Here is a 14,871-nt window from a genome sequence, read left to right as displayed (position 1 = left end):
TAAAAAAAATAATGAAGTCACCTTTATTGTGTTATCTCGGAGACCACTCACGATCTTTTGGTCGTCGTACTGTAAACAGTAGACTCCTTTGCTTGTCTCGCTCCGACAGTGGATTCTTTGTAAGCTGTGTCGTCCACACCGCCAGTTCGATTCTATCGTCTATTATGACCATATAAAAAAAAAAAAAAAAAATAATTGAGAAAAATTAGGGAAAGGGATATCGGAAAAATGAGACGCAAAGATCAATATATACTCGTATTATGCATTGATTCACAAAGCTTTTTCTATGAACATTCTATCACTATTTAGGGGGTTTTTTAGTAGTTTTTGATCATTGGTATGTTAGTCTTACATCACAGAACAATATCATTGTGGTGTTCCTATTACCTTATGGGTCAGAACCAACTCATTTTCTGGTCTAGGCACTCCTGATATTCCGTGGCATCACTAAAACTTTTGGTTTTGAGGCGAGAAAACCAACTAAGTGCCGGGATGAGTCTTCAGAGTTACTGTTCTTTTGACTGCAACATAGCATTGTGTTAGCTGGCGCTTACCTCAATGTCTTGGATAATTTTAGGATAAAGTGCTCTGTAGAAGGAATTGGGGGGAGTCTTTCCATCCGGCGGCTTGTTTTTAAATAGATATTGACCCCTAAAATGACAAAAAGGGCAAGATTTCCAAGTCACAGGAGGAAAAAAAACAAAAAATAAAAAATACACGACAAATCGAGATATTATTTTCTTCCAAAAATCGTATTGTGGAAGAGATGCAGCTGGCATCCATTGCGAGCGCCAGGTGCCAAACTAGACTGGATCCCAATGTACAGAAATGACGGAGCGCTGCGAGAAAACATTATAAACTCGCTTTAATCTTTCATAGTAATGAATAGCAACAGCTGCCCAGGGGGGAGATTTCCCCGTACAAACCGTGGGCGCTTTCCGAATATCAATCTTCATAGAAGATATTTAAGAAGGGAAGGAAGGATGGAATTTTTTTTTTGCTTCCTTAGATTATTTTACCATATTAATTTTTATCTGGAATACAAGATGGTTTTTTACGCTGTCATTTTAGATTACACGGTTTAATGTGATGCCATCTTGGAAAATAAATTAGAAATAAAAAAAAGTCCATTGATCTAATATACAAAAAGTGCAATTTCACAACAGTCTATGATGACCTCTTCTTATCCTAATACATCAATATTAGACAGGCGAGTTTCTAACTCCGCCCCTTTGTCAATCGGTGTTTCGAAGGGGTCGCGGCGCTCATGTGAACACTGCAGCCTCTTCAATTTTTTTTTTTTTTTTTACATCCGGTTACAAACGCCCAGCGCCGTATAAGACAAAATAGCAAAAACTGCCTGAGAAAAGTAGGTAGAGTTAGTATCAGGCAGGTTCTAGCCTGAAAATCAATACAAACGGTAAGACGTTCACGCTCAAGCATTGCGGGTCCTCTAAACGGTTAATTGACACCTCCGCGGATCTACCGTAATCTGATGACCCTATGCAGCCAAATTAAAAAAATATATATATGCCCTTTAAAAGCTTTATTTAATAATAAAAAAATCCTGATCAAAGGGGTTCTCTAATCTTAAATTTAGCGGCCTACTTTTAAAAATAGTATTGTAATTATACCGACTGCACACAATAGGCTGACAATTTTCTGTGCTCTGAAACTTGCCTTTTGACTTCACTGTGTAGAATAGGACACACTCAGCAGAGTTATTTCACTAATTATTAGTGGCATGAAAGCTCTATTAAATCGTTAAACACCTAGATGAGGCAGGATAGCAATACTTTAAACATATATTGCTGCTTTCTGGTGGAGAGGGGATATCTTATTTTCCTGAATATGGTCCAATTCTATGAACACTTATTTGTACAGAAAACTTGTATTATGAAAAAAATTAAATGGATAATCATTACAGTATAAAAAAACCACAAACAATACTAAATTCACAAGCCTTAAAAAGGGCTATAAACAGTTTTCATATTTTCTAGCTAAAAAATTAATTTTTATCATCTTTTGCTTCAATGTATCCCCTTTGGAGTTAATATTTATCAATGTTGATTTCTAGACAGAATTAGTGTCCAAACCCCTCTGGAAGCAGATAATGTAGTCCATTCTTAAACTGTCTGGGGAAAAGTTTTCTCTTCTGCACAAACAGGTTAATACTGAGGCTTTGCGCTTTTTCATACCAGCAGAGAACAAAACAGTTTCTATTTGCTAATATCACGCCTGCCTTTTTAGAGAACACCAGTGATCGTCTTACCGCTGTGTCTAACATCATGTCCTCCCTCTATCTCAAACTGAACCTGACAAAAACTGAGCTCCTTGTGTTTCCTCCCTCTACTAACCTACCTATGCCCGACATTGCCATTTCCGTGTGTGGTTCCACCATTACTCCCCAGCAACATGCCCGCTGTCTTGGGGTCATACTTGATTCGGAGCTTTCATTCACCCCCCACATCCGATCACTGGCTCGCTCTTGTTATCTGCACTTCAAAAACCTTTCTAGAATTCAACCTTTTCTTAGTTTTTGCAGAGTCGAAACTCTTACTGTTTTTATTTTCATTCTTGTCTGGACTATTGTAACTCTCTACTAATCGGTCTCCCTCTTACCAAACTCTCCCCCCTCCAATCTGTCTTGAACGCTGCAGCCAGGATGATACTCCTCGCCAATCGTTACACCGATGCCTCTACCTTGTGCCAGTCATTACACTGGCTACCCATCCACTTCAGAATTCAGTATAAACTTATTACCATCACCCACAAAGCCCTCCATGGCTCAGCACCACCCTAAATCTCCTCCCTAGTCTCAGCCTACCACCCTACCCGTGCCCTACGTTCTGCTAATAACCAGAGGTTAACATCCTCAATAATTAGAAACTCCCACTACCGTCTCCAAGACTTTTCACGTGCTGTACCAATTCTTTGGAATGCACTACTCAGGTTAAAATGATTAATCCCCAATCCCCACAGTATTAAGCGTGCCTTAAAAATGCATTTGTTCAGACTGGCCTATTGCCTCAACGCATTAACCTAAATATCCCTGTGCTGCTCATTCAAAATTTTTTATCATATCCAGGTTCCTCACATCATGTTCTCACATGCTTTATACATTTAATAGCCCTCTGTGTCTGTACTGTTACATATTTAGACTGTTAACTGGTTCATGCAGCAACATGAACACCCGATTCTTACACTAGTGATGGTCCAAACAATAAAAGCAATTGTTACCATCCACCTTTCGTGTCTCCCCTCTTTCCTCTTATACCTGTACCCACTGAGGACAGACATGCCATACTATATAACTAAATTATCCAATTCTAATAATAAGGCAATGAAAAGAAAGCTCTATAGATTCATTAGATAGAAATAGCTTGATAGCAGAACACGCCTTGAATGATGGTTCATCCGATGCAGCCATATATATTTTAGTCTATGTTAGGTTATATAAGGTTGTTCAAACTGGCCATACTTATTTGATGACACGGGGAAAGACCACAGATCTTTCTAGGAACATAATCTAGGAAACATTTTTTTTGTAAACCAGCATCTATAAAATGAATTTTTCAAAACACCGGTGCTTTTGGTTTGTGATTTTTTTGTGGGATACAAAAGGGCTAATTGTCAAATGTAACCTGTCGAAAACAATGATCAAAATAGTTCATTTTGTTAACCTAAAGACCCTCGAATATACAAGATATAATCAGACACCTTTAAGAAAATGTTTCCCTATTGCATCAGTTTGTTATTAGTGATGAGAGTACATGCTCTTATAAGATGTCATCTGAGCATGCTCGGGTGCTAACCGGGAGATTTCAGCATGCTCAAATAACATGTTTGAGTCCCCTGTTACTGCTTGTCTCCCGACTGACAGCTGCAACACAAGCAGGGAGTGCCTAACAAACACGCAATTCCTGCATGTGTTGCGGCTGTCAAACAGCTGTGAGACATGCAGCCGCGGGGACTCGAACATATTATTCGAGCCCGCCGAAGACGCTCAGTTAGCACCTGAGCATGCTCACATAACACCTTATCCGAGCACGTCCACTCATCACTATTTGTTATAAAAAAAAAAAGAAAACAAAAACACTTTGGACTCAACTTGGGAAAGGTAAAGTAGAGTGTTCGGCGTTGCCTCGGTCAAGTTGTCAGCGCTGCAGCCTATCACTGAGCTTAGCAGCTTGCCTCGTCTTACATTTCCGACACTGCTTCAGTAATTGTGTACAGGCTGCAGCGGTGACATCAGATCATCAATGCTGCAGCCAATCACTGAGCTCAGCGTTTTGTGCCAAAGCGATCGTCCCAAAGAGTCCTAAGGCCGAACCCTTTCCAAAAACTAAGATGTTATGGTCATAAAAAAAAGGAAGACCGAAAGGGTATAAGGGTATAGAAAGGAGACATTTTTTTCTATTTCATACAGAGCATCTGGCTTTATAACACTACTTGCTTTTTATCCTGAATGCATCACAGATGCAACGTTAGTCACTGCTCCGTCCCATCCGTTAATTTACGCCAGTCTTAGTATTAGAAATACTGGTACATCTCCGCAGATATCTAGATGCGGCACGGACTGAAAAAAAAAAACGCCGCTGTTGATATAGTAAACTCATTTTACATAATCTCTTTACCCGTAATAAAAGAACTAAATCTGTGCCCTGCCAACTGAACCTGGCGAGACCCAAAGCCCGGATGATTAATTGGGTACATGCGGATAACATTTCCGCCATTGCTTAGCCAATGTGAAAGAAAGATACAATATTCATTACAAACTCGGGGCGCTGACATGCATTACTGCTCTTTGCTGAATTACTCGGTATAATTAGGCAGTCCCAATTCAGATTTAGTAAAATTATAGCCAAACTCAAAATGAACTGATATCGTCTAAAGCAAAGAATACTTTATGAAAAATGAAAAAAAAAAAAAAAAAAAAAATCTTGCCACACAAGCTCTCTCTTCTCCAGCATTCCGAGAAAAAAGAAAAAAGGATTAAAAAAGGTTCTACAGATAGTAGTCTTTGGCTATTTTCACATTAGCGTTTTTAGCGCTGCGCTTCATGCGCATTAGAAACGCATGCAAAAAACGCATCATGCGTTTTGCATGCGTTTGTGATTTTTTTAGGCGCATGCGTTTTAACCAGTTTCTAGCCATGTTAACTCTTAAAACGCATGTGATTTTAAACGGAGGCGTGCGCATATCCATGCGCACGCCTGCGTTCCCATAGACTGTAATGCGTCATTTTGTCGCATTCCGTGCGCATGCGGTTTTTTTGACGCCTTTGGACGGACCCAAAAACGCAACAGGTTGCGTCGGGCGCACCTAGGCGTACACTACAAAAAACCGCATGCACACGAAAACGCATGCGTGCGCGTGCAAACGCTAGACCATGCGCCCGCCATGTTAAACATAGGGGCGCATGGACGCGCACGATGCGCTGCGCTAAAAACGCTAATGTAATACCAGCCTTTGTGATCAGTGGACAGCTGCGAGACCACCTGCTGGAGCCCCCGGCAATCTGCCATCATCGTGGGCCAACCCTTTCACATTACAAGACCAATCAAGTATCACTGACCCACCCACAAAAGTGGTCGGTGACTTCCGATGCAGAACGCCAACTCTTTAAAAAGTCAGTTCACCAACTTGAGGTGTTGTCCTGGAAATCGCAATTTTACCCCATTATCAAAGATGAGACACACAAGCAACTTTGTAACTTGTCCCTTGTTCTGCATGGTGGCTCAGTGGTTAGCACTGCTGCTTCGCGATAGGGTCCTGGGTTCAAATCATACCAAGGACAACATCCGCAAGGAGTTTAAACAGTATGCTCTTCCAGTCTTTGTGTGAGTTTCTGCCGGACTGTCTCCGGTTTCCTTCCACACACCAAAGACAAATCGATAGAGAAGTTACATTTGGATCCCCAATGGGGACAGTGACGATGACGCCTGTACAGTGCGGTGGAATATGATGGCGCTAAATAAGTCAGTAAAATATAAACAAAATATAATAAAGGTTGCCGGCCACCTATGCAGTCTATTAGAGGTGGAAGATTTCCCAGGGAAGAAGTGAGCACTTGAACTCCACTAAAGCTGGATCCGGCCAGGCAAAGCTGCCTTTATGCTTCTGCTTGCAGCCTGTGAGGACGCCCAGATCAGGCTGGCGGCTCGGCCATGCCGCTAGTCTAAACTCTAAACTACTCAGGAGTGTGCCGGCCCTTGCCAAGCGGAGCGCTACTGAGGATAGAAGATAACACAACCCCTTTAAGCTCCCATAACAGCTCTAAGTTTATTCGGCGCTCATGAAAACATTGGTTTAAGGACATAATTGTCTGAAATGAGAAGTTTAACGCATGCAACAAACTTTTTCTTTTAAATAAAAACAAATACCGGTATATAGAATAAACCAGGTTCTTGAGATGCTCCCGCCCCCTCCCATGCATCCAGCGCATAACAGACGTTTCGGCACAGAAGCGTTTTGTATCTGCTACAATTCTAGACTAATCTGGAGCGTTGGCAGGAAAAACACTGCGTGAAAAACGCGCATTTTTTATGGAATTTTTACGTGCCTTTATCCCCCCTTATTCATTTGAATGGGTGAAAAATGCTGCAAAAACTCTAAGAATTGACATGCTGCACATCTGAAGCTTCTTCAAAGCATCAAAATAAGCGAGATATGCACAAGATTTCAGAAATCTCATTCCCTTTAGTGGGACGGTAAAATGAGGCACTTTCTGGCAGTAGAAATGGAACGTGTGAACATACCCCCATAAATGATTGACGATCGAGATTGTTCCGGAGCTTCTGGAGATAAGATTTCATGCTGGTTATTCTTTTCTACAGGAAGTAAAGTAAATTAATGACGGTTGTCTAGAAGCTAAAGAAGCTTTCACTCATCTTACAAGCATCTCCGGTACTCAGGCACCTTAACCGGTCAGGCTTTTAGGTTGGGTTTCCAAGCAGTAGTTGTTGCATGTGTCCAAAACTACAGTGTCAAAGTGGTGGCCAATGGCCGCCTGATGTTAACGGTAAAACCTCAACCTCCAGAGCCATGAGGCCACTGATCAGCGCATGTGGGGTGACGTTTCAGCCTTAAAATTCCCTTAGCATTTTTCAGATCTTTTTTAGCAGCGCATTCGGCATTGGTACAGGTGTTCCCGGTGTGATGACTTCCCAGCGAGAGATCTGCAGGGAACTTAGGAGGACCAGATTTGAGATGAACGGCTTTGTGGAACCAAAAAAACAGAATGATAACAGGACATGCTGACATTTTGGAATGGCCGTAGAAAAGCCTTCCGGGAAACATCCCATCCACTAACGTTAGCGCAGAGTGTTATCGCTAAATAAGTTTGATATTTTACATTCCTTTTCCGGAGGCAGCTCTTAGGTGAAAAATATAGAAGATTATTGGATTCGAAACTCAGGAAAAAAAAAATAATGGCTTAATGCAAATTCTCTCATTCATATTTACAGAGACCATTCTGAAAAGCTGACTGCTTTGTGGTTCCAGGAGACAGGTAATAGGGCTCGATGGACTCGTAAGACAGAGAAGAAACAGTTTAACTCTGGCAGATTCAGGAACTCTATTCTCTGTTCTGAAAAAGTAGATGTTAATACTCCTAAAGGACATTAGGATTCTGGTTTAAAGCAATGCATTTATAAAGTAGAAATATGGCACATGGTAACGAGCAGACAAAGAATGCGTCGGATCGTCTCATCCGTTACGTGCACATATTGTTCTCGGTACCGGATGATACATTTCTGACGGGAACGCAAGGGATGAATTTGCTTGGGCTAACGCTGGAACTGAAATATATAGAGGATGTGCCAACTCCTTTTATATCCTCCATTTGCTGGAATATTGTAAAGCTTCCATAAGTCGAGGAAATATTTGTGCAACCATTTTTTTATATTTCTCCATAAGATCCAAAAGGGACAAAGGACAACTTTACAAAAAATGTATGTTCTGTGACTACATCTTGGAGTGCTATGGGCGGCACGGTGGCTCAGTGGTTAGCACCTTTGCTTCACAGCGCTGAGGTCCTCGGTTCAAATCCTACAACATCTGCAAGGAGTTTGTATGTTCTCCCCGTGTTTGTGTGTGTTTCCTCTGGGTTCTCTGGTTTACTCCCACACTCCAAAGACATACTGATAGGGAAATTAGATTGTGAGTCCTAATGGGGACAGTGATGGTAATGAATATAACGCGCTGTGGAATTAGTGGCGATATACAAGCAAAGCAAAATAATGCTTATCAATCATAAGACTACAAGCTAGCTTTTCAGAGGCTCATCCTGCGGTCATATTTCTTGTATCTGGACTGTATGCTAATTATGCAAATTGTCTCTTCAGAGAGAAAGAGGACTAGAACTCTAGCGCCACCTATTGGAAGTAGCAATCCTAAAAGTCAATGTCGACCCTTTAATGAGCCTTGTTACATGACTTAGGATAAAAGCCAAGCCAGAATCTCAATTTGCAGACATTGTGTTTCGGGGTACTGCCCCTCGTCATTGCAAAGTGTGAGATCTGGCTTGGCTGTGTGAGAGGCGTCTCACCGATATCCAAGAAGTATCATTTCTCCTTGCAGAGAATGACATGCTAAGCATGTCGAGATGAGGAGACTTAAAGCCACAATGCTCCTCTGGGAAATATGCAAATTGTCTCTTCAGAGAGGAAGAGGACTAGAACTCTAGTGCCACCTAATGGAAGTAGCAATCCTAAAAGTCAATGTCGACCCTGGCACTAGAGTTCTAGTCCTCTTCCTAAAATGGGAAAGGTTTATTCCGATTTCATGTCAGATATTGTGAAAAACATGAATATTTGTCTTTTTATATAGTGTATGTAAACTTCTGGATTCAACTGTATATACATACATAACGTTTCAACAATTAAGTCAAAATACTGGCACACTGAAAAAGTGCACCAAGAAGAGGGGTAGTAGATTGGAGATGCAGCAAATTTTTCCCCTTTCCTTTTTAAAAATTTGCAATTGATGAAGCGGGTGAAAACATCAATAATGGCTAAACTCCAGCCAGAAGGTGGAAAACCGGAAAAAAAAAAGCGAGCACATATAAAATAGACTTAAAAAGACACAAATAATATAGTGAATTGGTTGCAAACAAACAGAAAAAGGTGCAAAATACACAACACAAGATAAAAAAAAAAACAGACACAAAGGCAGCGATGAATCGGGATAGACACAGACATCACATCCAGCCTATATTACTGGGAGAGACACTCCTACAAGAGAAAAATATGAAAGTTGGATCATGCTGCAAACTGCACATCAGGGATATTTAAAATAAATGAGGGAATATAAATTGAAGACTGAAACTTAGTGTAATACTATTAAAGGGTACCTATCAGCAAACAAAAAATAAAGGGTATTTCCCAGCAGCCACTATGGTAAAACCGATTTGATACATTTGCAGGTGTCAACGACTTGAAAGGTTGTAAACAAGCAGCTGCAGGGAGAATAGAATTCTATTCTCCCTGCAGCTGCTTGTTTACAACCTCGGTCTCACCCCAATGAATGGAAGCATTCAGTGCTCAGTGCACACAGCTAGCATCACATTCTTAGACTTAGTAACCAGGGCAATCCTTACCATCCTCTTCTCTCGGCCAGTCCCCTCCACAAGGAGTCTGTTCGCACCATTCTTTCGATGAGTTTTTTCCACAACATACCATCTGATGTAACTCGGTACCACTCCTTACAGACAAGTTCTGCCGAACACAATGACCGGGCATCCAGGTAGGACAAGATATTTTCTGCTATATGATCAAGTCCACGAGCTGCAATTAGGAAAAGGACCACGTGAAAATATAAGTATCGTAGTACCAGCAGAGCAAAATACAGAAAGACGACAGGCTATACCAAAATAAGAAAATTAAGAAACAGGTAGGGTTTATTAGTAAATGGCTAAGAGGACAAGTTTTTTTTTAACAATATAAAAAAAAATGAAATAAAGTATAGATCCCCCCAGTAAGCAAAAAATTGATTGGTAATCACACAAATAAAATATTTACGGTAGTTTATCTAACCAACACGGTAAATACCCTAAATATATCAAAAATAAAAAAAGCCATAATTGCTGTTTTTTAGTTATGCCTTGTAAAGAAAAACAAAATAGAAAATTATCAAAAAGAATGACTTTGCACATTTTTACACTATTTCCTAAATTAAATGGTATCATTGTAAACTACAACTCGTCTCCCAAAAACACAAACACGGCAACAATAAGAAAAAAAAAAAATGCCTGCTTTGAAATTGAAGAGGTGAAAAATCAGTGGTGTTTGTAAACCAGCTCAACTTTTTAGGTAGTGTGAAGCATGCACGTATTACAAGATATGATCAGTAAATTACTGTACTACTACTCCATGGTTCGATAATGGGGGTCGTCTCACTGAGATTAAAGTTGAAATGAGTTCAGTAACAAAAACCCCTGATGATCGGTTATTGCTGAGGAACACTGCAGCCGGCTCCCAAAATAAAATGCTGTGGTCACTGCTTGGAAGACAAGGTCTTACATTTCATTCATTCACATGATGGGCAAGGTTTGCAAGAGAGTCCTGGGGGAAAGATCCCCCACAATAATGTTAATATGCCTAAGGCTATATACACACACATTTGTTTCCATTTTTTACATCCATGAAAAAAAAAAAAAGACTCTCTCTCCCATGTGTCATCCTTTTAGTCTCCGTTTTGCATCAGTTCTTGTCCCCCCCGTTTCACCTTAAGTTTCCATTCCTCTTTTTTCCAATAGCATGTGTCATTACATAGCCAGAGCGGATAACAGAATGTGTAGGAATAGACCCCAAACACCAGAAGAATCGGATTACCCAATACGCCATTCATTTAAACATTTCCAGGAGGAATAATAGAGGGACGGCACAACGGAAAGTTCTCAAAAGCATTACTCAGAATTGCCATTTGATGGGGAATGTACAGTCATGGCCAAAAGTTTAGAGAATGACACAAATATTAATTTTTACAAAGCCTACTGCTTCATTTTTTCCAATGGCAATTTGCATATACTCCAGAATGTTATAAAGAGTGATCAGCTTAACGGCAATTACTTGCAAAGTCAATATTTGCCTAGAAAATTAACTTTATCCCCCAAAACACATTTCAACATCATTGCAGCCCTACCTTAAAAGGACCAGCTAACATCGTTTCAGTGATTGCTCCATTAACACAGGTGTGGGTGTTGATGAGGACAGGGCTGGAGATCAATCTGTCATGATTAAGTAAGAATGACACCACTGGACACTTTAAAAGGAGGCTGGTGCTTGGCATCATTGTTTCTCTTCTGTTAACCATGGTTATCTCTAAAGAAACACGTGCAGTCATCACTGCACTGCACAAAAATGGCCTAACAGGGAAGAGTATCGCAGCTAGAAAGATTGCACCTCAGTCAACAATCTATCGCATCATCAAGAACTTCAAGGAGAGAGGTTCCCTTGTTGCCAAAAAGGCTCCAGGGCGCCCAAGAAAGACCAGCAAGCGCCAGGACCGTCTCTTAAAAGTGTTTCAGCTGCGGGATCGGGCTACAAGCAGTGCAGAGCTTGCTCAGGAATGGCAGCAGGCAGGTGTGAGCAAGGCCTGGTCTCAAGGAGGGCAGCAAAGAAGCCACTTCTCTCCAGAAAAAACATCATGGACAGACTGATATTCTGCAAGAGGTACAGGGAGTGGACTGCTGAGGACTGGGGTAAAGTCATTTTCTCTGATGAATCCCCTTTTCGATTGTTTGGGACATCTGGAAAATGGCTTATTCGGAGAAGACCAGGTGAGCACTACCACCAGTCTTGTCTCATGCCAACTGTCAAGCATCCTGAAACCATTCATGTGTGGGGTGGCTTCTCAGCCAAGGGAATGGGCTCTCTCTCAGTCTTGCCTAAAAACACAGTCATGAATAAAGAATGGTACCAGAATGTCCTCCAAGAGCAACTTCTCCCAACCGTCCAAGAGTAGTTTGGCGATCAACAATGCCTTTTTCAACATGATGGAGCACCTTGCCATAAAGCAAATGTGATAACTAAATGGCTCAGGGAACAAAACAGAGATTTTGGGACCATGGCCTGGAAACTCCCCAGATCTTAATCCCATTGAGAACTTGTGGTCAATCATCAAGAGACGGGTGGACAAACAAAAACCTTCAAATTCAGACAAAATAAAAGCATTGATTTTGCAAGAATGGACTGCTATCAGTCAGGATTTGATCTAGAATTTGATTGAGAGCATGCCAGGGAGAATTGCTGAGGTCCTGAAGAAGGGTCAACACTGCAAATATTGACTTGCTGCATTAACTCATTCTAACTGTCAATATAACCTTTTGCTACTCATAATATGATTGCAATTATATTTCTGTATGTGATAAAAACATCTGACAAACACACATAAAAACCAGAGGGCAGCAGATCATGTGAAAATATAATTTTTGTGTCATTCTCTAAACTTTTGGCCATGACTGTACAGCTACATTAAAACAAGTCTCCTTTAAAGGGGTTGTCCCAACTTTGTAAGATATCACATATTCACAGGGTAAGGCCAGGGGTCAGACTTGCGAGAAACTAGGACAAGTCTCGCACGTCAATACCCGGCACTGCCGCCGGCACTCGGATCGGAGCATTCAGCTGCATAGAAATACATGCAGCTGAACGCTCCGATCAGAGTGGCGGCGGCAGTGCTGGGTATTGATGTGCGAGACTCGTTTGAGTTTCTCGCAAGTCTGACCCCAGCCTAAAATGCAGACTGATCAATGTCTGACTGCAGGGACCTCCGCTGATCCCAAAAGCGGGACTAGGAAATGCCTTGCAAAGATGTTATAGTCTATGGGACAGCCAGAGATGGCCGTTACGTTACAGAGCCCTCATTTCTGGATCTGTGGGGGTCAGAGACTGATTAATCGGTAAGTTAGTCCTACTGACAACACCTTTCAGTTTCCCTTCAGATTGGGGTGACCTTAATGGAATACCCATAATTGAGAATACAAGAGAATTCACTGTATGTGAGTAGGAAAGTTTTACTTTATACATCCCAGAAAATATCCAGTCCATACAGATGTCAGATGCCAGGATAACTGTCCAGACATCAGTCCGATCGGAGCTTTCAATATAAGCCGAGCCTAAGTCATCTTCTGTCTTATGGGATAATTCACCAAAAAGCTGCACTAAAACAAAATCGAGAAGCTTAAGCGCCTGATTAACGTCCTTCCGTTTATATTAGCGGATTTATATCTGCGTACAGTAAGGCGGTTTTATATACACTTTAGAAGAGACGGCCAAGGCTATTAAAGTTCTTAACCACCCACTCAAGCCTAATCTTCACCCAGATCTCCCAGGAACAGACAACTATAAACCAAGGTAGTTGCTCTCACAACCTCTTCTCAGGAGGAAGGAGGTGAAGGGGAGTAGAAAACAAAATAAATAAGACCTGGCAGGAGGTTATTTTTGTACATGTCACATTTTAGTGGCATGAACAGTATGTTATGAGTTTTCTCAGAAGGGAGGTGGAAGCGGCTACCATAAAATTCCGGTTCCTCTCATCACTATATGGCGCTGTTAACCGTTCGTGTACAGTCACATGGCAGAGGCGATCAGGTGATTATCACGGACATGGAAGCTTTCCCTTTAATCAATTTCATCTTTACAAGTTGGCAATTCATTCAAAGCTATTATTTGGTTACGGCCATGGCTGACCACGTTTTACGAGGTTAGTTAGTAAATCGCTTTGCACAGAATGTTAAAGAAAGTCATACTGGATGAGGGCGACTCTTTAGGATGACATGTATGAAAGGACTTCCGATATGTACAGTCATGGAGAAGCATGAGACTGCTGACTGGTTAGGCGTTAGAGAGATTGTCCCAGTTTAGCAAGTTATTAGTAGATAGACCGCTGCATTCAATAAGAAGCCAGAAACCTTTTGCCTTTCAAAAATTGCATATATTACATTCACATTATACAGCAAACAGAACCTTACTTGCTATTCATTAATTCTACATGGAATAGTGGATTCATTTATCAAATTATTATCTACCACAGAATAGGTGATGACTTGCTGATCATTGGGACCCCCACCAGGCCTAAAGTGCCCCGTTTGAATGGAGCAATGGCCGCACATGCGCATCACCAATCATGGTCAAGTACAGCGTGCTGCCATTGTCAGCAGTCCTATAGATAATGAATGGAGAGGTAGTACACAAGTGTGGCCATCGCATCATTCAAACAGCACAATTTTAGAGCCCTGGTTCTTGAGGCCGATGGGTAGGACTCGGTGAGTCAGAGATCCTGGCTGCATGATTGCAGTCGGATAGGTTTTTCCTTTAAAGCGCTCAGAGAAAACCTAGTATAAAGGTCCGGAGACCAGCGGTAGAGAGGATACCAGTCTGGCGCTAATCCCGGCCAGCTTCTCCCTGCACCACTCTAGGTGATCGATCGGTCTCTCCCAATATGCACACATGGTAGAGATCGGACAGTCAACTAGAGCGGTGTGGGGAGAAGCCGGCCAGGGTTGGCGCCAGACTTCTTGTCTATCCCTATATTCCCCGGGAAGAACGCTGTTTTCTCTGAAACACCAGAGCATTTCAAAAGGAGAGAAAGCCTGGATGAAGTCCTGCAACCAAAACGTGCTCCATGCTGCCGGTGATTTGGGCAGCATGAAGCGAAAGACAAGATGTCCGTTACAGTGACGATCTATGCCAAACTATAAGCTCAGTTTATGGCAGACGGACATATATTTTAGTTTATGGGATCTCTCCTTGCTGTAACTCTACCATTGTCCCTGAAAGGGTTTGTTAGTGGGTTTAACTGACCATACTATTGCTGATTTCATTGCACACGGACAACCCAAGACATGCCCAATTTATTAGCCTCTTA

At 41.6% G+C, this 14,871-nt stretch overlaps 1 protein-coding gene across 6 annotated transcripts in view; it reads right to left on the bottom strand.

Annotated features, from left to right (window-relative positions):
• BTRC (beta-transducin repeat containing E3 ubiquitin protein ligase) overlaps nt 1-14,871 on the bottom strand; it is a 314,397-nt gene that overhangs the window by 42,718 nt on the left and 256,808 nt on the right. For all 6 annotated transcript variants that reach the window (XM_073555795.1, XM_073555794.1, XM_073555796.1 and 3 more), the window contains 3 exons: nt 9,602-9,788; nt 555-651; nt 22-159 (listed from right to left, as the gene is read on the bottom strand). In XM_073555795.1, the coding sequence (XP_073411896.1) occupies nt 22-159; nt 555-651; nt 9,602-9,788 (422 nt within the window). The remainder of the gene's footprint in view (nt 1-21; nt 160-554; nt 652-9,601; nt 9,789-14,871) is intronic.

This window comes from Dendrobates tinctorius, unplaced genomic scaffold (genome assembly GCF_039654945.1).
Source record: "Dendrobates tinctorius isolate UK_male_01 unplaced genomic scaffold, ASM3965494v1 ptg000230l, whole genome shotgun sequence".
Classification (NCBI taxonomy): domain Eukaryota; kingdom Metazoa; phylum Chordata; class Amphibia; order Anura; family Dendrobatidae; genus Dendrobates; species Dendrobates tinctorius.
The sequence above is the reverse complement of the archived record's forward strand: the minus strand, read 5'-3'. Positions and strand labels throughout refer to the sequence as shown.